The 21,342-nt window shown below is 43.7% G+C and overlaps 1 protein-coding gene across 4 annotated transcripts; it reads left to right on the top strand.

Moving 5' to 3' along the window:
• The first annotated feature begins 111 nt into the window (after positions 1-111).
• LOC132825229 (ADP-ribose pyrophosphatase, mitochondrial-like) lies at positions 112-20,038 on the top strand. Of its 4 annotated transcripts, none has more exons than XM_060840298.1 (8): positions 112-799; positions 5,574-5,828; positions 6,241-6,348; positions 8,583-8,669; positions 15,617-15,725; positions 18,045-18,194; positions 18,383-18,467; positions 18,767-20,038. In XM_060840298.1, the coding sequence occupies exons 1-8, from the start codon at positions 744-746 to the stop codon at positions 18,910-18,912; spliced, it is 996 nt and encodes a 331-aa protein (XP_060696281.1). In that variant the 5' UTR covers positions 112-743; the 3' UTR covers positions 18,913-20,038. The 4 variants fall into 4 exon arrangements, with proteins under 4 accessions (XP_060696281.1, XP_060696283.1, XP_060696284.1 ...); XM_060840302.1 differs by lacking the exon at positions 112-799 and adding an exon at positions 5,110-5,219; XM_060840300.1 differs by lacking the exon at positions 6,241-6,348.
• The last annotated feature ends 1,304 nt before the right edge of the window (positions 20,039-21,342 follow it).

The following is a 21,342-nucleotide window of genomic DNA, read 5'->3' as shown; positions in this document are numbered from 1 at the left end:
CCCGGAGCGGCTTCTCCGCGGACCGGAAGTGGTGGTACGCTGGTCCCCGCCCACGCCAAGTGCCTCTCAAGGAAATTCCGTTTGTGATTGGTCCGTTCCTGCAGAGGGCGGGGCCATGGCTGTAAAGTTGAGTGTTGGAAGGGCGAGCGTCACAATCTGAGTGTGACCAGTGAGTGACCAATGAGAAGTCAGTATGGGACAGTGAGTGAGTGAGTGAGTGAGTGAGACCAGTGAGTGACCAATGAGAAGTCAGTATGGGACAGTGAGTGTGAGTGAGTGAGTGAGGTCAGTTATAGAGTGTGACCAGTGAGTGACCAATGAGTAGTCAATATAGGACCAAGAGTGAGTGAGACAGAGTTTGGTCAGTCATAGAGTGTGACCAGTGAATTATAAACTCAGTCAGTGAGTGTGATCAGAGAGAGTGTGTGTGTCAGTGAGTGAATAAGTGTGTCAGTGACCAGGAGTCAGTGAGCTCTGGGCTCAAGTGAGGTGATTAGCCAATGATTGAGTAGGAGGCTGTATGTTTTGGTTTGGAGGTGGGTGCTGACCAGTTGATGTGAGCAGGGCTAGTGTCATCATTAAGTATTGGGCTGTCACTGAGCAGGTTGAGAATAAATGTTGTGAAAATAAAAGCTAAAAGCTGTTGGTATGATTGGACTGAAATTATATGAGGTGGTGCGGATGTGAGCAGAAACAATGTGTATCTAAGTAATAATGAGTGTTCCCATAATCTATGGAAGAAAATGAGTATATGCATAGTATGCACTGCCCTCCTCTGCTGGATTTGGATCAGACACAGGTACAGTGACTTTGACATGCCACATCTAAGCTGCACTCTCGGTTTTGAAGTTCAGTTTCTGTCTCTGATCAGTGTCTCAGACTTTGAAGTTAAAAATCACATAAGACCAGGTCAAACAGGTTTATTTGGAAGCACTAGCTTTCATAGCGCTGCTCCTTTATCAGGTGGTTGTGGAATACACAATTGTAAGACACAGAATTTATAGCAAAAGTTTACAGTGTGATGTAACTGTAATTATACTTTGAAAAATACCTTGATTGTTTAAGTCTCTCATCTGTTAGAATGACCATGATAGTTTCACTTCTTTCATATGTAAATCACAAAACATTTTTTAAAAGTTACATTCTCAGGTTAATTGTAACATATGAAAGAAGTGAAACTATCATGGTCATTCTAACAGATGAAAGACTTAAACAATCAAGGTATTTTTCAAAGTATAATTACAGTTACATCACACTGTAAACTTTTGCTATAAATTCTGTGTCTTACAATTGTGTATTCCACAACCATGGGGCGACATGGTGGCTCAGTGGTTAGCACTGCTGCCTCATAGCACCAGGGTCCCAGGTTTGATTCCAGCCTCGGACAACTATCTGTGTGGAGTTTGCACGTTCTCCCCCGGTCTCCATGGGTTTCCTCACACAGTCCAGAGATGTGCAGGTCAGGTAAATTGGCCAAGCTAAATTGCCCATAGTGCTAGGTGCATTAGTCAGAGGGAAATGGGTCTGGGTGGGTTACTCTTCGGAGGGTCAGTGTGGACTGGTTGGGCGAAGGGCCTATTTCCACATTGTAGGGAATCTAATCTAATCACCAGATGTAGGAGCAGCACTCCGAAAGCTAGTGCTTCCAATTAAACCTGTCAGATTATAACCTGGTGTTGTGTAATTTTTAGCTTTGTACACCCCAGTCCAACACCGGCATCTCCAAATCAGATTTTGAAGGTACTGCTGTCTCTTGATAGGTGAGGTCTGTGGGGTAACAGAGTATTCCATGATAGGCCAAATGGCCTCCATCTGCACTGTATATTTTCTCATTAGTACTTGGCATGGCAATGATGCAGGCAGGAGGCTGGAAGAACACAGCAAGCCAGGAAGCATCAGGTGGTGGAGAAGTCAATGTTTTGGGTGTAACCCTTCTTCAGTACCTGAAGACCTTCCTACCTCCTGATGCTGCCTGGCTTGCTGTGTTCTTCCAGCCTCCTGCCTGTCTACTTTGGATTCCAGAATCTGCAGGTTTTTTTTTGTCTCATCACAATGATGCAGTCAAATCTTTCAGATTTGGTTTATTAACTGAGTAGCCCATTTTTGAACTCAGTCCTACATATGCACTGGAAATGGGGAGGTTCCAGCTATGATTACAAATAATGCTAAGCTTGGATATTACAGCCAGGACCAATACTGGAGATAATTTAATCTGTTCAATTCTGATGTCCATGAGGAAAAGAAAATTCAGTCAGGATTTTTTCTCTGCTCCCTGTTGAAAAATACACTAATGTGCAGAAACCAGCTGAAGCAGAAAAGTGCTCTTTTATTCTGTGCCTGTCACAACCTCCATATGACCCAAAGCCCATTTAGGTTCAATAAAAGTAATTTTAAACTTCAGTCACTGTTGTAATGCAGCAACTTATTTGGAGTGACCCCCCCCATAAGCAGTAATGTTATAGTGACCAGATATGGTAAAATCCCCATTCTCCCAAATTCTCTTGCAATTAACACCAGGAGGGTTCCCTGCCAGTTGGGGAACACTTCAGCGGTCCAAGACATTCAACCTCGCACCTTCGGGTGACCATCCTCCAAGGCGGACGTCAGGACAGGCAGCAGAGAAAAGTGGCCGAGCAGAGGCTGATAGCTAAGTTCCATACCCATAGGGAGGGCCTCAACCAGGATTTTGGGTTCATGTCACACTACAAATGACCACCATTGCACTATACATACATATACACACACACGCACACGCACTCCTATATACACACATATACACAGACATACACACATACACCCTTACAGACACACACACTGCCACACTCACACGTGCATCCTCTCAGAGACTTAGACCACTCTACACTCACACACGCACATATAGACTCTCTCTCACAGACACTCACAACCGCTTACCCCAGACACATGCAAACACTCACACATGCACTCCCTCACAGACTTAAGACACTCTACACACACATGTACACTCTCTGTCATACTCATAACCCCCAACCCAGACAGACAGACAGACACACACACAGATACAAAGACCCACATGCACACTTATACATATATGTTTGTGGGGTGAATTTGTACTTGCAGAGTTACATTGTACTTTGCTCAAAAACTGCATGAACTCCTGTAAATCTCTATTATCTCACTTTTTAGATTAGAATCAATCTAAACATCATGGCACAGCCAGAGAAGACAGGGGGATAACACCTTCAACATATTGTCTAGCTAACACCAATTGTTACAGTTAACCTGAGAATGCAACTTTTTAAAAAAAAGTTTTGTGATTTACACATGAAAGAAGTGAAACTATCATGGTATTCGAACAGATGAAAGAGTCAACAGACAATTAAGGTATTTTTCAATGTATAATTTCAGTTACATCACACTGTAAACTTTTGCTATATGTTCTGTGCCTTACAATTGTGTTCTCCACAACTGCATGATGAAGGAGTGGCGCTCCGAAAGCTAGTGTGCTTCCAATTAAACCTGCTGGACTATAACATGGTGTTGTGTGATTTTTCGCAATTAAAGAAGGCAGCTCACCACCACTTGCTCAATGGCAACCAGGGACAGGCAGTAAGTGTTGGCCCTGCCAGTAATGCCCATGTCCCACAGGTGAATAAAAATAAAATCGACAGGAATAGGTTTGCCTTCTTTGGGAACTGATCATTTAGTCACCTATCTTTCTCCTTTTGATCAAACCTCACTGACAGTATTTATGAGCTGTCCTGGCTACAGCTGACATATTCATGTAATCAGCACGTCCCCCGACATTCCTCATGCATGCCAGATACTGACCTGTGGTTGCTTAGGTTGTAAGTCTGCTCGCCAAGGTGGTAGATTTGTTCTCAGATGTTTCGTCACCATGGTAGGTAGCATCAACAGTGAGCCTCCAGTGAAGCGTTAGTGTTCTGTCCCGCTTGCTATTTATGTGTCTGGGTTTGTTGTGGGTGATATCACTTCTGGCTCATTTTTTGAGAGGTTGACAAATGGGTCCAAGTCGTTTATTTTTTAGTGGAATTCCAGTTTAAATGCCAGGTCTCTAGGATTCACGTGTGTGTCTTTGATTGGCCTGTCCTAGGATGGATGTATTGTCCCAGTCGAACTGGTGTCCCTCTTCGTCTGTGTGTATGGAAACTGGTAATAGTTGGTCATGTCTTTTGATGGCTAGTTGCTGTTCATGTATGCTGGTGGTTAGTTTCCTACCTGTCTGTCCAATATGATGTTTGTTGCAATCCTTACAGGGTATTTTGTATATGACATTGTTCTGCTGGATGTTGGTATGGGGTCTTTTAAATTCATCAGGAGCTGTTTCAGTGTGCTGGTAGGTTTGTGGGCTACCATGATGCATAGGGGCTGGAGCAGTCTGTTTGTCATCTCCAAGGTGTCTTTAATGTATGGCTGGGTGGCTAGAGTCTCTGGGTGTGTTGTCATCTTGTTTAGGTCTGTTGTGTAGGAATCAGCGGACTGCACTTATTGGGTACCTTTGAGCTGTCTTCCTACATTTTCTCCATGGGATCTTTTACCTGATATGGCAGATGGGTCCTTTGGTGAATGTCTCATTGCCAAAGAGAGAGCCTCAAACAGTGCAGTACTCCCATGGCAAATGAGCTATATTTTATCTGCTCATCTCTGGAGTGAAATAAGGCAACAAACTTCTTACTCCAAGTGAAGCATATTTACTGAGCCACAGTGCCTTCTGTGGTTGGAGTTTTTAACACACTGCCACTATTAGTGAGTTATTGAAAAGGCACTTGGCTATCATATTGCTGCAGACCAGACACTGACAGGAGAATTGGATCATGAACAAAGCTATGAACAATGCTGAACAGCCATAAACAAAAATGCCTTTTTAAAATTGCTTGCATGCTTATAAGTGGCTGACTTTAGGGAGTGAGTCAGGAACATGAGCTTTTTATTCAGCAAGTTTCATCGTTTGACAGCAATCTCACAGCAACAGAAATATAAAAATAATTAATCTTGTTCCACCAGCATATGCAACTCCAGTCTGCAGTATCCAACAGCCATTGATTTATTTATATCATTCCGCTCAGGGAGAACCTCAGTCGAAGATTTCTGTTTCTAACCAACAGCAGCCAGTGTCTCCGACAAAGAGATTTCCAGTCGTCTCTCGATCTACCAAGATCAGGGCGGGTCAGAATACCATTTTCTCCAATTACTAAGTGACTTGAGAAGGATTTGAACAGGTAGAGCGAAATGAGGGGTTTGAGGTTGATGGGGAGGGGTAGGCGTCTGAAAGAGGCTTTAAACTGGGTGCCATGTATATTAAATGATGTAGCAAATAAGTGTATTTAGGTGATTTAAGTTGCAATTAAGGGAATATCTCACAGCCAGGTCAATTCAAGGAAACCTGAAAAATTTGACTGCACAATGTAAGCCAGAATTTAGTAAAGAATTTGCATTGATGTAATGTTTTTCATGACTTGATTTCAATGAATGAGAGAGTTGGGGTAGAAATGATTTATTTAGTGAGAGACTGATGTTATTTGGGGTTGAGTTTCTCAAAAAATGAGTTCTTAATGATAGTGTTACCATTTCAGTGTCTGCCTCACCCAATCCAGTTGGTACAAGCCTGCAACTTACCCAGTGTGCCACGCCTCACATCACAACATGGGAAACCAACCAAAGATTCACGCCAAGGCACGAAGCTCCCCCTATCCAGGGTCTCAGGTCCAGCGCTTCACTGTCCCTGACAGCCATGTCAGCTGGAGCTTGGCATGGCCAGAATATGAGCCAGTGGATTACACAGCAGGCAGTGTCCAGGCTAGCCCTGAGTGGGCAGATCCTGACTTCAGGTAAGATGGGGAATGAGGGAGGAAGGGTGAGTTAGAAGAAAAAGAGAGAGAGCAAGAGCCCTCCGTATCTAACTGTGGGTCTCTTCACCACAAAGACGTTTGGTAGTTTGTCTCTGCCTGTGTGCTCACCCAAAATCTGTCTGTCTCTCACTTTCTACCCTTTCCGATGAGCCCTCTCTGTCTGTTTCACCATCTGAGTGCCCCTCCTGTTTGTCTCCCACCCTAGACGTGTCCTTACCTGTCATGTCTCTTTCCCCCATTCTGATTGCCCTCCCTATCTGTCTCCCTCCATCCTGAGGATGTCTCCCACATCGTATGCAGGTTTGCTCTATCTGTCAGCTTTAATTTACTTGCATATTTTTGAAACAAAAGAAGCTGCCTGCTTCGCCTGTAATGTATGTTTGTGGTACAGGAAGACAGGACAATCCGAACATGGTCCACAATTCAATGCTCTGGATGGTAAAATCAATCGGAGGAGTTATCTGGGGTGCTATGAACTAGATGAAGATAAGCTGCCTCAGTGAGTACTCATGCCATTCACTATCATGGTAAATCACCAAGTTTAGAATCAGTGAGAGGATGTCTCAAGTTCCCAGATTTTAATTGCTCCACCATTGATTTCTGTTGCCCGGGCCCTGAGTTCCAGAATGTCCTTCCTGAACTAAATTTTGCAAGGTGACATACTGTGAAATATTCTGGGATATTTTACTATGTTAAAGATGTTATTCACAATATATATTCATTTAGATGAGGGAATTAAATGTAATATCTCCAAAGTTTGCAGGCGAAACAATGTTGGGTGGGAGGGTGGACTATGAGAAGGATGCGTCAGTGGGGTTTGGACAAGGTGAGTGCATGGCAGGTGTAATATAATATGGATAAATTGAGGTTATTCCATTTGCAGCAAACGCAGGAACACATTATTATCTGAAAGACTTTGAATTGGGAGAAGAGAATGAGTAATGAGACCTAATTGTCCTCATACACCAGTCAAAGTAAGTATGCAGGTACAGGACAGGAAAGAAGGTACACTGTTGGTCTTCATAGCGGGTAGGTTTGAGTCCAGGAGTAGTGATGTCTTGCTGCAATTATGGAGGGCCTTGATGAGGCCATACCTAGAATATTGTGAGCAGTTTCAGTCTCCTTATCTGAAAACGGATGTTCTTGCTCTCCAGCGGACTTACCAGACTATTCCTGGGATCGCAGGACTGAAGTATGAGGAGATGTTGAATCAGTTAGGATTACGTTTGTTGGAGTTCAAAACATTAAGAGGGGATGTTGTAGAAATCTGTAGGCCTGGACAGGGTAAATGCAGGAAGGATGTTGCTGATGACAGGAAGTCCAGATCAGGGGGTCACAGTCTCGGGGTACTGGAATATCCTTAGAATGAGATGAGGAGAAATTTCTTCATCCAGAGCATGGTGAGCCTTTGGAAGTTGCTGACACACAAAACAGTTGAGACCAAAACATTGTAAGAAAGTACTGGACATAGCATTTGGAGATAATGGATCAAAGACACGGGAAAAAAGCTATTGAAATGGATAATCAGCCATGATCATAATGAATTGCAGAGAATACTGAAAGGGCTGAATGGTTTACTCCTGTTTCCATTTTCCATGTTTCTATAAATGGAAATTATTGTTGCTGTCTTTAGAGAAGATTGTGATAGCTACCGTAATAATCAAGTGACTGACTCGGCCCCATGTAACTCAGTCCAGTAAGGCACTACGGAGGACACACTTTGCTGTTCTTCAAAATAGTACCATAAGATCGTTTACATCCATCTGAGAGGGCAGATGGAACCTTGGTTTAACATCTCATAGAGTCATTGAGTTATACAGCATGGAAACAGATCCTTCAGTCCAACTTGTCCATGCTGATCAGATATCCTAAACTGATCTAGTCGCATTTGCCAGAAGTTGGCCCATATCTCTCTAAACCCTTCCTATTCATGTAACCATCCAGATGCCCGCCTCTACTACCACCTCTGGAAGCTCATCCCATACATCACCACCCTGTGCATGATAAAGTTGCCCCTTAAGTCCCTTTTAAACCTTTCCCCTTTCATCTTAAACTTATGCCCTCCAGATTTGCACTCTCCTACCTAGGGTATTCACCCTGTACATGCCCCTCATGATTTTATCATCCTCCGCTCCTGAGAAAAAATGCTCGGCCTATCCAACCTCTCCCAATAGCTCAAACCCTGCAATTCCGACAACATCCTTATAAGTCTTTTCTGAACCCTTTCAAGTTAAACATCTTTCCTATAGCAGGGAGACCAGAATTGAACGCAGTATTCTAAAAGTGGTCTTACCAATGTCCTGTAATGCTGCAACATGATCTCCCAACTTCTACACTCAATGCACTGGCCAATAAAGGAAAACATACTAAACACCTTCTTCACTATCCCTGTTGATCTGTGACTCCACTTTCTAGGAACTATGCACTACACTTCTAGGTCCCTTTGTTCAGTAAAACTCCCCTGGGCCCTACCATTATGTATGTAAAACCTGCCCTGATTTGCATTACCAAAATGCAACACCCCATATTCATCTAAACTAAATTCCATCTACCACTCCTCAGCCCATTGGCCCATCTGATCAAGATGCCTTTGTCCTCTGAGAGGATGTTCTTCATTGTCCACTACACCACCAAGTTTGGTGTCAGCTGCAATTAACTTTTCAAGTCTGTGACCTCGCATCAGACTACAAATATTACCACTTTGATAACTCATGCTTATGACATTATCTGTAGGAATCCAATGGGAAGAACGGGAATCACTTCTCGAGGATTGTTGGGAAAATGGGGACCAAACCATGCTGCTGATCCCATTGTCACACGGTATGTAATAAGCAAACTCAGATGGTCAGCCTATCAACCGTGTTGGACCATTGCCTTTAGATTAATCTAAGCCTGGTTGAACTGTACAGTGGGTTTTGTAGTGGGGAGAAATAGTTTGTATTTAGATAATCACAGTTCAGGAGGTTCCAAAGTGTTTTACAGCCATTTACACACACATGATATAAAGTCATGGTTGCTGCATTTTCTACATTAAGACACATTTACAAAGTCATACAAAGAGAAATGACCAGATAACCCTCTTACTTTACTGATGTTGGTTGTGATCTCTCCTACACTTCTCCAAAATAACACCATGGAAACTTCTATATCCACCTAAGACTGCAGATGGGAATTTGGTTTAATATTTCATCCAAAAGATGACACCTCAGTACATGCGGCTTTTCCCCAGCAGTCAATACCTTGTGCTCAAGGTCCATGGTCTTCTGACTCATGGAGTGAGAGGTTTGGATTGTAGTTCCGCTGCATAAACTCTGCCTTGACCATGAGGAAAAGGAGATCTTCAATCCTGTTGTAGACTTGAACCTCGATCGTCAGTGATGAGAGGGTGGTGCCTGACCTATATAGCTACTTAGGCATCCTTGCTCACTCAATCTGCTCCCTTCTGTAGGAAACCATCATTTTACTTTCAATGATTTTAAAATATATTAATTTGTAATTGGGCACAGAGAGTAACCTTGAATAGACTGTTCAAGCTTCCAATGCTTCTGATATAGCTTATCACATTTCAAGTTCAGAAACCTTTATTTAATCTGTAAATTTTGGTCATTTTCACATGTGAAACACTAGCTTTACTGCCACCCTGTTCAGAATTATTTGCAAATTTCATATAAACTCGGACTTCACTAAAAAAGCCATTCAGCTTATCGTGCCGATGCCAATTGTTTGGTAGGGCTGCAGTTTTGTCCCACTTTTGCCCCGTGGCTCTGAAAATGCTTTCCCTTCACTTCTAATCCTCTCAAATCAATTCAGTGAATTTCTCATCTCCTCTCTTATCCATTAAATTAAATCTGTTTTTTTTTAATTAATTCGATGCATGTGAGAATTGCTGGAAAATTCAGCATTTATTACCCATCTCTGATTGCCCTTAAAGTGGTGGTGAGTGACCTTTTCGAACTGCTACAGGCCGTGTAGTATAGGCACCCACACAGTGCTGTAAAGGAGAGCGTTCCAATGACCACATGACGGTAAATGAATGGCGATATATTGCCAAGTCAGGATGGGGTGTGACTTGAAGGGGAACTTGCAGATGGTGGTGTTCTCTTGACTCTCCTATCCTTTGTCCCTTTGAGGTAATGGGTTTCTACATTCATCAAAGGGCAGTTGATGAGTCACACTTGATGTCGTGCTACTAGCATATGGTATATACTGCCATTGCATTAATGGTGGACAGCACTTTGATCAAGTGGCTTCTATGACCTGGCTCATGCCAAACATCTTGAGTATTTTTATGATCCCAATTATGAGCATAATTGATCTTTGTTATGATCCAATCCCTCTACACCTCCATCCGCCATGACCAGGGCCTCCAAGCCCTCCGTTTCTTCCTCTCCCGACGTCCCCAACAGTAATCTTCCACCAACACTCTCATTCGTTTGACTGAACTGGTCCTCACCCTTAACAATTTCTCCTTCGAGTCTTCCCACTTCCTCCAGACCAAAGGGGTAGCCATGGGCACCCGTATGGACCCCAGCTATGCCTGTCTCTTTGTTGGCTACGTAGAACGGTCAATCTTCCGTAATTACACTGGCACCACTCCCCACCTCTTCCTCTGTTACATTGATGACTGCATTGGTGCCACCTTGTGCTCCCGCGAGGAGGTTAAGGAATTCATCAACTTCACCAACACATTCCACCCTGACCTTAAATTCACCTGGACCATCTCTGACACCTTCCTCCCCTTCCTGGACCTCTCCATCTCCATTAATGACGACCAACTTGACACTGACATTTTTTACAAACCCACCGACCCCCACAACTACCTGGATTACACCTCTTCCCACCCTACCTCTTGAAAAAATGCCGTCCCATATTCCCAATTTCTCCGTCTCCACCGTATCTGCTCTCAGGAGGACCAGTTCCACACAGAACACACCAGATGGCCTCCTTCTTTAGAGAGCGCATTTTCCCTTCCAACATGGTTAAAGATGCCCTCCAACGCATCTCGTCCACATCCTGCACCTCTGTCCTCAGACCCCACCCCTCCAACCGTAACAAGGACAGAACCCCACCGGTGCTCACCTTCCACCCTACAAACCTTCGCATAAACCAAATCATCCGCCAACATTTCCGCCACCTCCAAACAGACCCCACCTCCAGGGATATATTTCCATCCCCACCCCTTTACGGCTTCTGCAAAGACCGTACCCTCCGTGACTACCTGGTCAGGTCCACGCCCCCCAACAACTCACCCTCCCCTCCTGGCACCTTCCCCTGCCGCCGCAGGAATTGCAAAACCTGCGCCCAACCAGTTTCCTAATTTCCAAACTTCCAGCTCAGCACTGTCCCCATGACTTGTCCTACCTGCCTATCTTTTCCACCCATCCACTCCACGCTCCCCGCCCCCTGACCTATCACCTTTATCCCCTCCCCCACTCACCTATTGTACTCTATGCTACTTTCTCCCCACCCCACCCTCCTCTCACTTATCTCTCCACCCTTCAGGCACTCTGCCTGAATTCCTGTTGAAGGGCTTTTGCCCGAAACGTTGACTTTCCTGCTCCTCGAATGCTGCCTGAACTGCTGTGCTTTTCTAGCACCACTCTAATCAAGAATCTGGTTTCCAGCATCTGCAGTCATTGTTTTTACCTTTGTTACAATCTGGCTTGATGGACCATAATCTCTTAAATAGAGCATATGAAAGTATCAGGCTAGGTAAATAAGTGACAGGATTCCAGGATTTAATTGAAGTGCCAAAAAAAAATCTTCAGTATACAAACCTGAAGAAATGTAAGTAATAATGTTAAACATAATAATGACTCAATAAGCATATTGTACCAGTAAACTGGCAATTCCAAACAACCTAGTGTTATATGCAATTCCAACATTCAGAATTAAAATAATGTAAATATGAATTAACAGCTTAACTGTCTTTGAGCACCACACTGACTGCAGTTCAAAAAGCCAATGCAGTCAAGAGCGATTTGACTCAGATGTTAGCGACACTGTTACTCAACAAATCTCATTAAAACCCTGCCTCCTTCAAAGGATTCCAGTTATTTACTCTCTAAGCTATTGTCTTGGAACATCTTCAAAATCTCTCTGCCTTGATGACAGACTGTTCCAAAGCCTCTCATTACCACAAAGGATCTGGTTGTGGTTGCTGGCGATCAGTCAGAAGGACATTACTGCAGGATTTCCTAGTGTTGGTGTCCTAGGCCCAATCATTTCAGTTGCATCAATTTTCTCCCTCGTAAGGTCAGAAGTGGTAATGATTGTATGATGTTCAACAACATTCACAATTCCTCAGATACCGAAATAATCTGTCCATATATAGCAAAACCTAAACAACACCCAGGCTTGGTCTGACAAGTAGCATGTAACGTTTGTGCCAAGCAATTGCCATCTTCAACAATGTAGGATTCAATCATTACCCCTTGACATTTTCATCATTGAATCCACTAGTATCTACATCATGGGGTTATCGTTGACCAGTAACTGAATTGGACCTGTTGTACAAATACATTGGCTACAAGAGCAGTTCAGAGGCTAGGAATTGAAGTAACTCACCTTCTGATCCCCATCTGTCTATCTTCCAGAAGGCATAGCCATAAATTTAATAGTATACTGTCCATTGGCCTCAATGAGTTTGATTGGCATCTTGTCTAACACCTTCAACATTCATTCACTCCATCACCACTACTTAGTGGGAGACTACAAGATGTGACTGTAATATCTTACCAAGGTTTCCTAAACAGAAGCTTCCAAATTTGCAACCTCTACTACCTAGAAGGTCAAAAGCAGCAGATGCATGAGAACAACAGCACTTATATGCTCTACTCCAACCCACATACCATCCTGATTCAGAACTATATCGTTGTGGCTGGGTCAGTATCCTGGAACTCTCCCTAACAACCTACACGACAGGGACTGCAGCTGTTCAAGAGGGCAGCTAATCACCACCTTCTCCAGACAGTCAAATGGGTAATAAATGCTGGCCTACCCACCAAAGCTCACATCCCATGAACAAACATTTCTTTAAAAGGTATCATCATAATTTCAGCTTTTATCAAACAGCTGGCTTCACAGAGCTGCTGGGTTTCACTAAGTTCTGATCTTTCTCAAGCTGTTTGTGGTCATTCTTCACCCACTCAGCTACATTGACCTACCAGTAATTCACAACACTTCTCGTTTCTAATCTAACCTGGTGCTGTGCCATGGAGCCATCACCCCCTGATATTTTTTCCTGAGCCCTAATTGCCTGGAGTCTCCTAACAGCAGCACCTTTGCTGCCTGGACCAACGTCTCCCATGTCAGCCATCTCCCAGCTCCAAACTGCAACTAACATCTCCCAGCAGTAATACATCTAGGTAAATTTCAACCAAAGAACTTTTTAAACTCCACCAGTCTCCAAGCTGTGCTTAACCTGACCTTTGGAATTTACTGGCTATTATTAAGCTCATTCTGCTCCAACTCTGTGCACTGCCATTAGTGCAAGCTTTGCAAACGCCATGTCGCCACATTAGTGAGCCCACCTGATGTTTTAATAGCTCCAGCTTTAAAACTTTGATTTTACTAAACAAACATGGGTAACCTACTGAGCTTGACATTTCTTTCAGGTGTTCTGGGCAATCACTAACGTCCAGCATTTTAATTACTTTGCCTTCATATTGTTAACCTCTTAAAGCAACATAATCTGAAGCTATTAATGCTGTGGAGTTCAAGGTGCTTCATTTTCATTTATTCATTCTCTCCTACTAACTTTAGTTCATAAAATGAAAGAAAAATATGCTAAAACAGATGAACCATTAGCTGGGTGTTTGCCACAGTATTGTGGAAGCTATGCTCATCCAAGAAAGTGTTGATTATTTCATTACAAGCCTTACTGTGCCTTGTAGATAATGGGCAGTCTTCAGGGATTTTAGCAGGCATGTTATTTGCTGTGCAATTTCCCAGCCTTGAATCTGTTCTGTAGCCACAGTATTTATGTAGCTGGTCCAGTAATAGTAAACTCCAGGTTCTAGATAGTGGGGGATTCAAGTGATACAGTGCTGTTGAACTTCAAGGAGTCCAGTAAATGAGAGACCCAGGCTAACGGCCTAGCGATATGGTTTCAAAACTAACCAAACTGTTGGTGGAACTTAAATTAAACAATTAATAAAAGCAGATTAAGAAACCAATAACACTAATTATGAGCATGAAACTACCAGACTGTGATAAAACCACATGGTTCAGTATATTGTAGTGGTTCTGTTCGCCGAGCTGGAAGTTTTTGTTGCAAACGTTTCGTCCCCTGGCTAGGAGACATCATCAGTGCTGTGGAGCCTCCTGCGAAGCACTTCTTTGATGTTTCTTCCGGTATTTATAGTGGTCTGTCCTTGCCGCTTCCGGGTGTCAGTTTCAGCTGTCCGCTGTAGTGATTGGTATATTGGGTCCAGGTCGATTTGTCTGTTGATGGAATTTGTGGATGAATGCCATGCCTCTAGGAATTCCCTGGCTGTTCTCTGTCTGGCTTGCCCTATGTTAGTAGTGTTTTCCCAGTCGAATTCATGTTGCTTGTTGTCTGAGTGTGTGGCTACTAGGGATAGCTGGTCGTGTCGTTTCGTGGCTAGTTGATGTTCATGTATGCGGATTGTTAGCTGTCTTCCTGTTTGTCCTATACAGTGTTTTGTGCAGTCCTTGCATGGCATTTTATAAACTACATTAGTTTTGCTCATGTTGGGTATTGGCTCCTTTGTTCTAGTAAGTTGTTGTCTGAACGTGGCTGTTGGTTTGTGTGCCGTTATGAGTCCTAGGGGTCGCAGTAGTCTGGCTGTCAGTTCTGAAACGCTCCTGATGTATGGTAGTGTGGCTAGTCCTTTTGGTTGTGGCATGTCCTCGTTCCGTGGTCTATCTCTTAGGCATCTGTTGATAAAGTTGCGCGGGTATCCGTTTTTGGCGAATACCTTGTATAGGTGTTCCTCTTCTTCTTTTCGCAGTTCTGGTGTACTGCAGTGTGTTGTAGCTCTTTTGAATAGTGTCCTGATGCAGCTTCATTTGTGTGTGTTGGGGTGGTTACTTTCATAGTTTAGGACTTGGTCTGTGTGTGTTGTTTTCCTGTGTACCCTTGTGGTGAATTCTCCGTTCGGTGTTCTCTGTACTATCCCGTCTATATCTTTTGAGAAAGAAAATCTGCCTTTCTTACCATGTCTGGCTAACATTTGACTTTCAACTCTTAACTGCCCCGTGAAATGGCTTGGCAAGCCACTCACTAGTTCCTGATGAAGGGCTTTTATCCGAAACGTTGATTTTCCTGCTCCTCAGACGCTGCCTGACTTGCTGTGCTTTTCCAGCACCATTCTAATCTTGACTCTAATCTCCATCTAGTAAAAAATGAGGTCTGCAGATGCTGGAGATCACAGCTGAAAATGTGTTGCTGGTCAAAGCACAGCAGGCCAGGCAGCATCTCAGGAACAGGGAATTCGACGTTTCGAGCATAAGCCCTTCATCAGGAATCTAATCTCCATCATCTGCAGTACCCACTTCCACCTATACACACTAGTTATCGACCTTCCTGTCACCGAAAATTGTTGCTCCTTATTTACTGCATCAAAATCCCTTGTAATTTCAAAAGGACTGCAAGAAAATGTTTGTCATTTTATAGCTCACCTCACTGTCACTTCTGCCCTCCGAGCTCTCACACTGTGACAGATTTCTCTATTAATGGTCATTGAGACTCTTAAGGCCTCGCTTTGTTGCTGTCTGATGGATGTTTTCCTTCTCTCTTGCAGGTGGAAGAGAGAGGCAGGAGAGAAGGTGATTCATGAGCAATCCGGCAAACCCATCCTGCAGTTTGTTGCAATAAAACGAAAGGATTGTGGAGAATGGGCAATTCCTGGGGTGAGGGCAGATGAGCACTTACATTAGATCGTTATGTATTCGCTCTGTTCAATCCCTCCTGCTCTAACCAGTTACCCTCATAACCCTAAGGCCCAAGTTGTTTTGTTCCCCAATGGTTTTTATTTCTTCTTAGGATCTTAGCGTCACTAGTTGGGCCAGTGTTTATTGCCCTCAAGAAGGTGGTGATGGACTGCCTTTAACTGGTACAGTTAATATGGTTCAGGTATAAGCACACACAAGCTGTTGGAGAGTGAGCATCAGAATCCAGTTCCAGCAACTGAGAAAGAATGATGATGCCATTCCACATCAGGAATGGTGAGGAGCTTTGGATAAACCTTGCAGATGGTGGTATGCCTTCTTGAGGTCATGGGTTTGGAAGATGCAGTCGAAAGAGCCTTGGTGATTTATTGTAATGCATCTCATAAGCGGTGCATACTACTGCCATTGTACGTCAATGGTGGAGGGAGCAAATGTTGAACACATGAACTGTCTGCTAATCAAGATTGGGCAGCAAGGTGGCTAGCATTGCTGCCTCACAGCACCAAGGATCCAGGTTCAATTCCAGCATCAGGCTGGAGATTGCACATTCTCCCGTGTCTGCATGGATTTCCACCAGGTGTTCTGGTTTCTTCCCACAGTCCGAAGATGTGCAGATGAGGTGAATTAGCCAAGGGAAATGCAGAATTACAGGGAAAGACCATAAGACATAGGAGTGGAAGCAAGGCCACTCGGCCCATCGAGTCCACTCCGCCATTCAATCATGGCTGATGGGCATTTCAACTTCACTTACCAGCGTTCTCCCCGTAGCCCTTAACTTCTCGAGACAACAAGAATCTATCAATCTCTGCCTTGAAGACATTTAGTGTCCCGGACTCCACTGCACTCCGTGGCAATGAATTCCACAGGCCCACCACTCTCTGGCTGAAGAAATGTCTCCGCATTTCTGTTCTGAATTGACCCCCTCTAATTCTAAGGCTGTGTCCACGGGTCCTAGTCTCCTCGCCTAATGGAAACAATTTCCTAGCATCCACCCTTTCCAAGCCATGTGTTATCTTGTACGTCTCAATTAAGTCTCCTCTTAATCTTCTAAACTCCAATGAATACAATCCCAGGATCCTCTGCCGTTCCTCATACGTTAGACCTACCATTCCAGGGATCATCCGTGTGAATCTCCGCTGGACACATTCCAGTGCCAGTATGTCCTTCCTGTGGTGTGGGGACCAAAACTGGACAAAGTACTCCAAATGGGAGGATAGGAGGTGGGTCTGGGTGGGATGCTCTGAGCATTGATGTGGTCTCAATGGGCTGAATGTTGCATTGTCTCTTGCTAAAGTGGTCATTCGCATGAATGTTATTTGCCAGTTATCAGCCTAAACCTGAATTTTGTCCAGGTCTTGCTGTATTTGGGCATAGGCTGCTCCAGTGTCTGAGGAGTGGAGAGTGGTGCTGATCATTGTGCAATCAGATTAGATTCCCTACAGTGTGGAAACAGGCCCTTCAGCCCAACAAGTCCACACCGACCCGCCGAAGCGCAACCCACCCATACCCCTACATAACACTACGGGCAATTTAGCATGGCCAATTCACCTGACCCGCACATCTTTGGACTGTGGGAGGAAACCGGAGCACCCGGAGGAAACCCACGCAGACACGGGGAGAATGTGCAAACTCCACACAGTCAGTCGCCTGAGGCGGGAATTGAACCCAGGTCCCTGGCGCTGTGAGGCAGCAGTGCTAACCACTGTGCCACCGTGCCGCCCTCACTGTGCCACCGTGCCGCCCTCACTAGCAAACATCCCCACCTCTGACCCTATGATGAAGTAAAAGTCTTGATGAAGCAGCTGAAACTGGTTGGACTGAGGACACTACCCTGAGGAACACTGACACTGATTTTCAACAATCACAACCGTTTTCTATTATACTCGGGATGACCAGCAGCAAGTTTTCTCCCCGAATCACTTTGACTTTAGTTTTGCTCAGGCTCCTTAATGCCACGCTGCCTTGATGTCAACAGCCTTTATTCATTTCTGGAGTTCAGCTCTTTTGCCCATGTCTTGACCAAGGGCTGAGTGACCCTGGTGGATGACTGGATATTAAGCGAGGTACAGATACTGTCCAGGATAACTCTCCTGCTCTTCAAAAGTGTGTCATGGGATATTTTTGCCACCACTTGAACAGGCAGACGAGATCTCAGTTTAATGCCACAACCAAACGCCTGCACCTTCAAGAAGGTAGTTCTCCCTCAAGTCTGCACAGACAAAAAGGCTGATGTTCTAATCTCTGTTTTTACTTTTTAATAGTCTCTCCCTCTCTCGGTAGGGCATGGTGGATGATGGGGAGCTTGTGTCGGTGACCCTGAAACGTGAGTTTGGGGAAGAAGCCCTTGATTCTCTGGCTGCCTCCACATCTGAGAAGAATCGCTTGAAGAGACTGTTCCAAAGTATTTTCAGTAAAGAGAATTCCAAGGAAGTGAGTAAGCAGAGAAAATCTTATGTGTCTTTTCCAGGTCTCACTCTGGAACTGGAGTTGGGATGGGACTCCTGTTAATGCTAGGAAAGAGGTGGACCAGTTCCATGTGAATCATTGTCAAGAACTTGGACTAATCTAATTCAGTGTAGCCCGTTCACTGTATTTGTTTTCCTAATTTTCCCATCCAGGTGTATGCAGGATACGTGGATGATCCTCGAAACACTGACAATGCTTGGGTGGAAACGGTGGCAATAAATTTTCATGACGAGACAGGTACATGAGAAAAAGAGAAGTTGGAGAGATGGGGAGGGAAGAGAAGATCGAGGAGGTGGAAGATAAGATGGGGAGTTGGATGTTAAAGAGCAGGAAAGGGAGGAGAGGTGGGATGAGGAAGAGGACCAGATTTCTCTCCCACATTTCCAATATTCCAAAAGTGACTACATTTCAAAATACATCATTGACTGTAAAAGGCTTAAATTGATGAACGGCACAATAACTATCCAAGTTCTTCTTCATTTATGAGAAGGATTGCATTAATATGTCTGTCAGGAATATTCTTTCTCTCTTTCCAGGAGACAGTGTGGGACAGTTGGATTTGCATTCAGGTGATGATGCTGGCTCTGTCCAGTGGGCTGATATTGACCAAAGTCTCCAACTCTATGCCACACATAACCACTTCCTGAAGAGCGTCACTGAGCTGAGGGATGCCCACTGGTAGTGAAGAACAGTGATCAAGATGGTCCAAGTGACATTAACTCAATGCAAAGTGTACAAAGAATGAATAAAATGGAGGGGGTAGGCACAGGGTGGTAACAGCTTGTGCTTAGTAGTGTGGGGTCAGCACACAATGTTATCCACATTTAGACATTTTTGGCCAGAGCACAGGTTTTGTTTCAAAATCTCACAGGCTCAATTTCCTGTCTGTTGAGATCAAGAGCACTCAGTGCTAACACAATGATGGCCTAGACTGTCCATTAGCACTTGCTGCATCAGCCTCATTGAGAGTTACACATATTGGATGTTGTTAATCTCTAACTGAATACCTCCTTAAGGGTCCTGTCAAACCTTTTTCAAGTAATTTGCACATTCTTGGTCAGATTCTGTGTTACTAGATTGGAATATCATTTATAAAGAATAACCTTACAATGTCGTCCACTCTATTCCTTCGTCCCTTCCATTCTGCCCCTCTTTCCTCTGCCACTTGTCCCCATCCTCCGCCACTCTCCCCCAATCATCCTTGTCTTTCACCCTCCTTTCTCTGATTAGCTTCCTTTTGTTATTCATTGCTAATCATGTTTTGACAAAAATGCAAAAAAGTTCTTAAACAATTCATTTCATTGTCAAAGAATAAACGTCATCAATTTCTGACCCATCATTAAAAGTAAATGTTGAACTGTGAGTGAACAAAACCATCTATTAAAATATCCTCTGTGTACTCAGGCTGCAGTGATTTGATTCCATATATTGCCTAAGTTTAAGTTGAGAGAAATTTAACTTTGTTTTCCTAAAACACTAATCCTTGGGCTCAACTCTGAAACAGAATCTGCGAAAGAGGGGGAAATTATACATATTGGTTGTCATTTGTAGCCCACTGGGCAACACTGTCACTGTCAAATCAGCATCTCAAGGCTTTGAGTATCATTCCATGAATTTGGCACAAAAGCTAGTGCTGATAGAGTCCTGTTGTCAGTGCTATTTTTCACATTAAACAGAGACCCTGTCTGTCCTCAGGTATACGTGAAATATCCTCAAGCCTAGTATCCTGGCCAGTTTTTTGTAATGCTCTGGTCATTATCGTATTTAGTCGATAATGCTATACACATAATTTTGGCTGTATTTTCAACAATCCAAGAGTGACTAAATGTCACAAAGTATTTCATTGGATAAAATACGTTTTTGAGTTTGTGAAAATGCTTGATATGTGCAAGTTCTTGTTTTTTTCTATGACTCATAATTCAAGTAGCGGACAGGTGAGAAGGATATTCCGTTAAAAATATCCTGCAGGTTCCTTTTGGAATATGAGTGTGTACCATCAGGAGTTATTACCTGCTGCTCAACTGCAAAACTGTTCTATAGCTGGCAACATTAGTATTTGGCCTCTTATTTAACAGAGAAATGCGGAAAAAGAGCAGACCACAGTGTAGGATACAAGTAAACACTGAGAAAACTGAGGCAAAAGGAAATTGTTTGATATCGCCATCCAGTTCCACCACACACTTATAGTGAGCTGAACCTAAGCACCAATACTATGAGAACACCAATAGACTACATCTATCCATATTCATTCATCCTTTGAGTTAACGTGCTGTAACAACTTCCCTAACACACATTCACCACATGGACTATCTTCGTTCAAGAATAACTGGCAATGCCTCCTTAGGACAACTAGACATGGACACTGGTCACCAGCTTTGGTAATGACATACATTTCCTGAGGACAATTCAAAAGTTGGATATTAAAACTTATGTTAGAAACAGGAAGGGAAGAATGAGTGAGATTAGGATTCCACTGTTTTCAGGTCCTACTAAATGTCAAATTCAACCAGGTGTTTGGGGGTCAGCTCTGATTTTAACACTGTGCTAGGAGGCAGACTGGGTAATCAAGTTAACATTACACCACATACATGTCCAAAATCACCTCCAATCTGATCTACCAAAATCCTGCACAGTTTCAAACTTCAGTCTGGATTTAAAGAAGTCCACACACAATGACAAAATACCAAATTTGACGATTCATGATGGATACTTCAGTCTGTTATAGAATCATACACGCTGGAAAAGCGCAGCAGGTCAGGCAGCATCCAAGGAACAGGAAATTCGACGTTTCGGGCATAAGCCCTTCATCAGGGATGCTGCCTGACCTGCTGCGTTTTTTCAGCAACACATTTTCAGCTCTGATCTCCAGCATCTGCAGACCTCACTTTCTCCATATAGAATCATACAGCACAGAAGAGGCTATCCAGTCTATAAAGACTGTTCTTGCTCTTAACATAAAAATTAAGAGGAAGAGTAAGCCACTCGGCCCCTTAGTCCTGCTGTAGCATTTGACTGATTGGGTTGTGGCCCTATATTCTTATCTATCCACTATCAACTTTGACTCTCTTTGCAAGCAGGAAATTTATCAAATTTAGCTTTTAGAATATTCAGT

The sequence above is a fragment of the Hemiscyllium ocellatum genome, chromosome 20 (assembly GCF_020745735.1).
Source record: "Hemiscyllium ocellatum isolate sHemOce1 chromosome 20, sHemOce1.pat.X.cur, whole genome shotgun sequence".
Lineage (NCBI taxonomy): Eukaryota > Metazoa > Chordata > Chondrichthyes > Orectolobiformes > Hemiscylliidae > Hemiscyllium > Hemiscyllium ocellatum.
The sequence above is the reverse complement of the archived record's forward strand: the minus strand, read 5'-3'. Positions and strand labels throughout refer to the sequence as shown.

Excerpts from the sequence above, each read along its gene's own strand:
- LOC132825229 (XM_060840298.1), top strand. The coding sequence starts at position 744 with ATGAGTATATGCATAGTATGCACTGCCCTCCTCTGCTGGATTTGGATC. Across the intron at positions 5,829-6,240 it reads TGGGCAGATCCTGACTTCAG|GAAGACAGGACAATCCGAAC; the intron begins GTAAGATGGGGA and ends TTTGTGGTACAG. Across the intron at positions 8,670-15,616 it reads GCTGATCCCATTGTCACACG|GTGGAAGAGAGAGGCAGGAG; the intron begins GTATGTAATAAG and ends TCTCTCTTGCAG.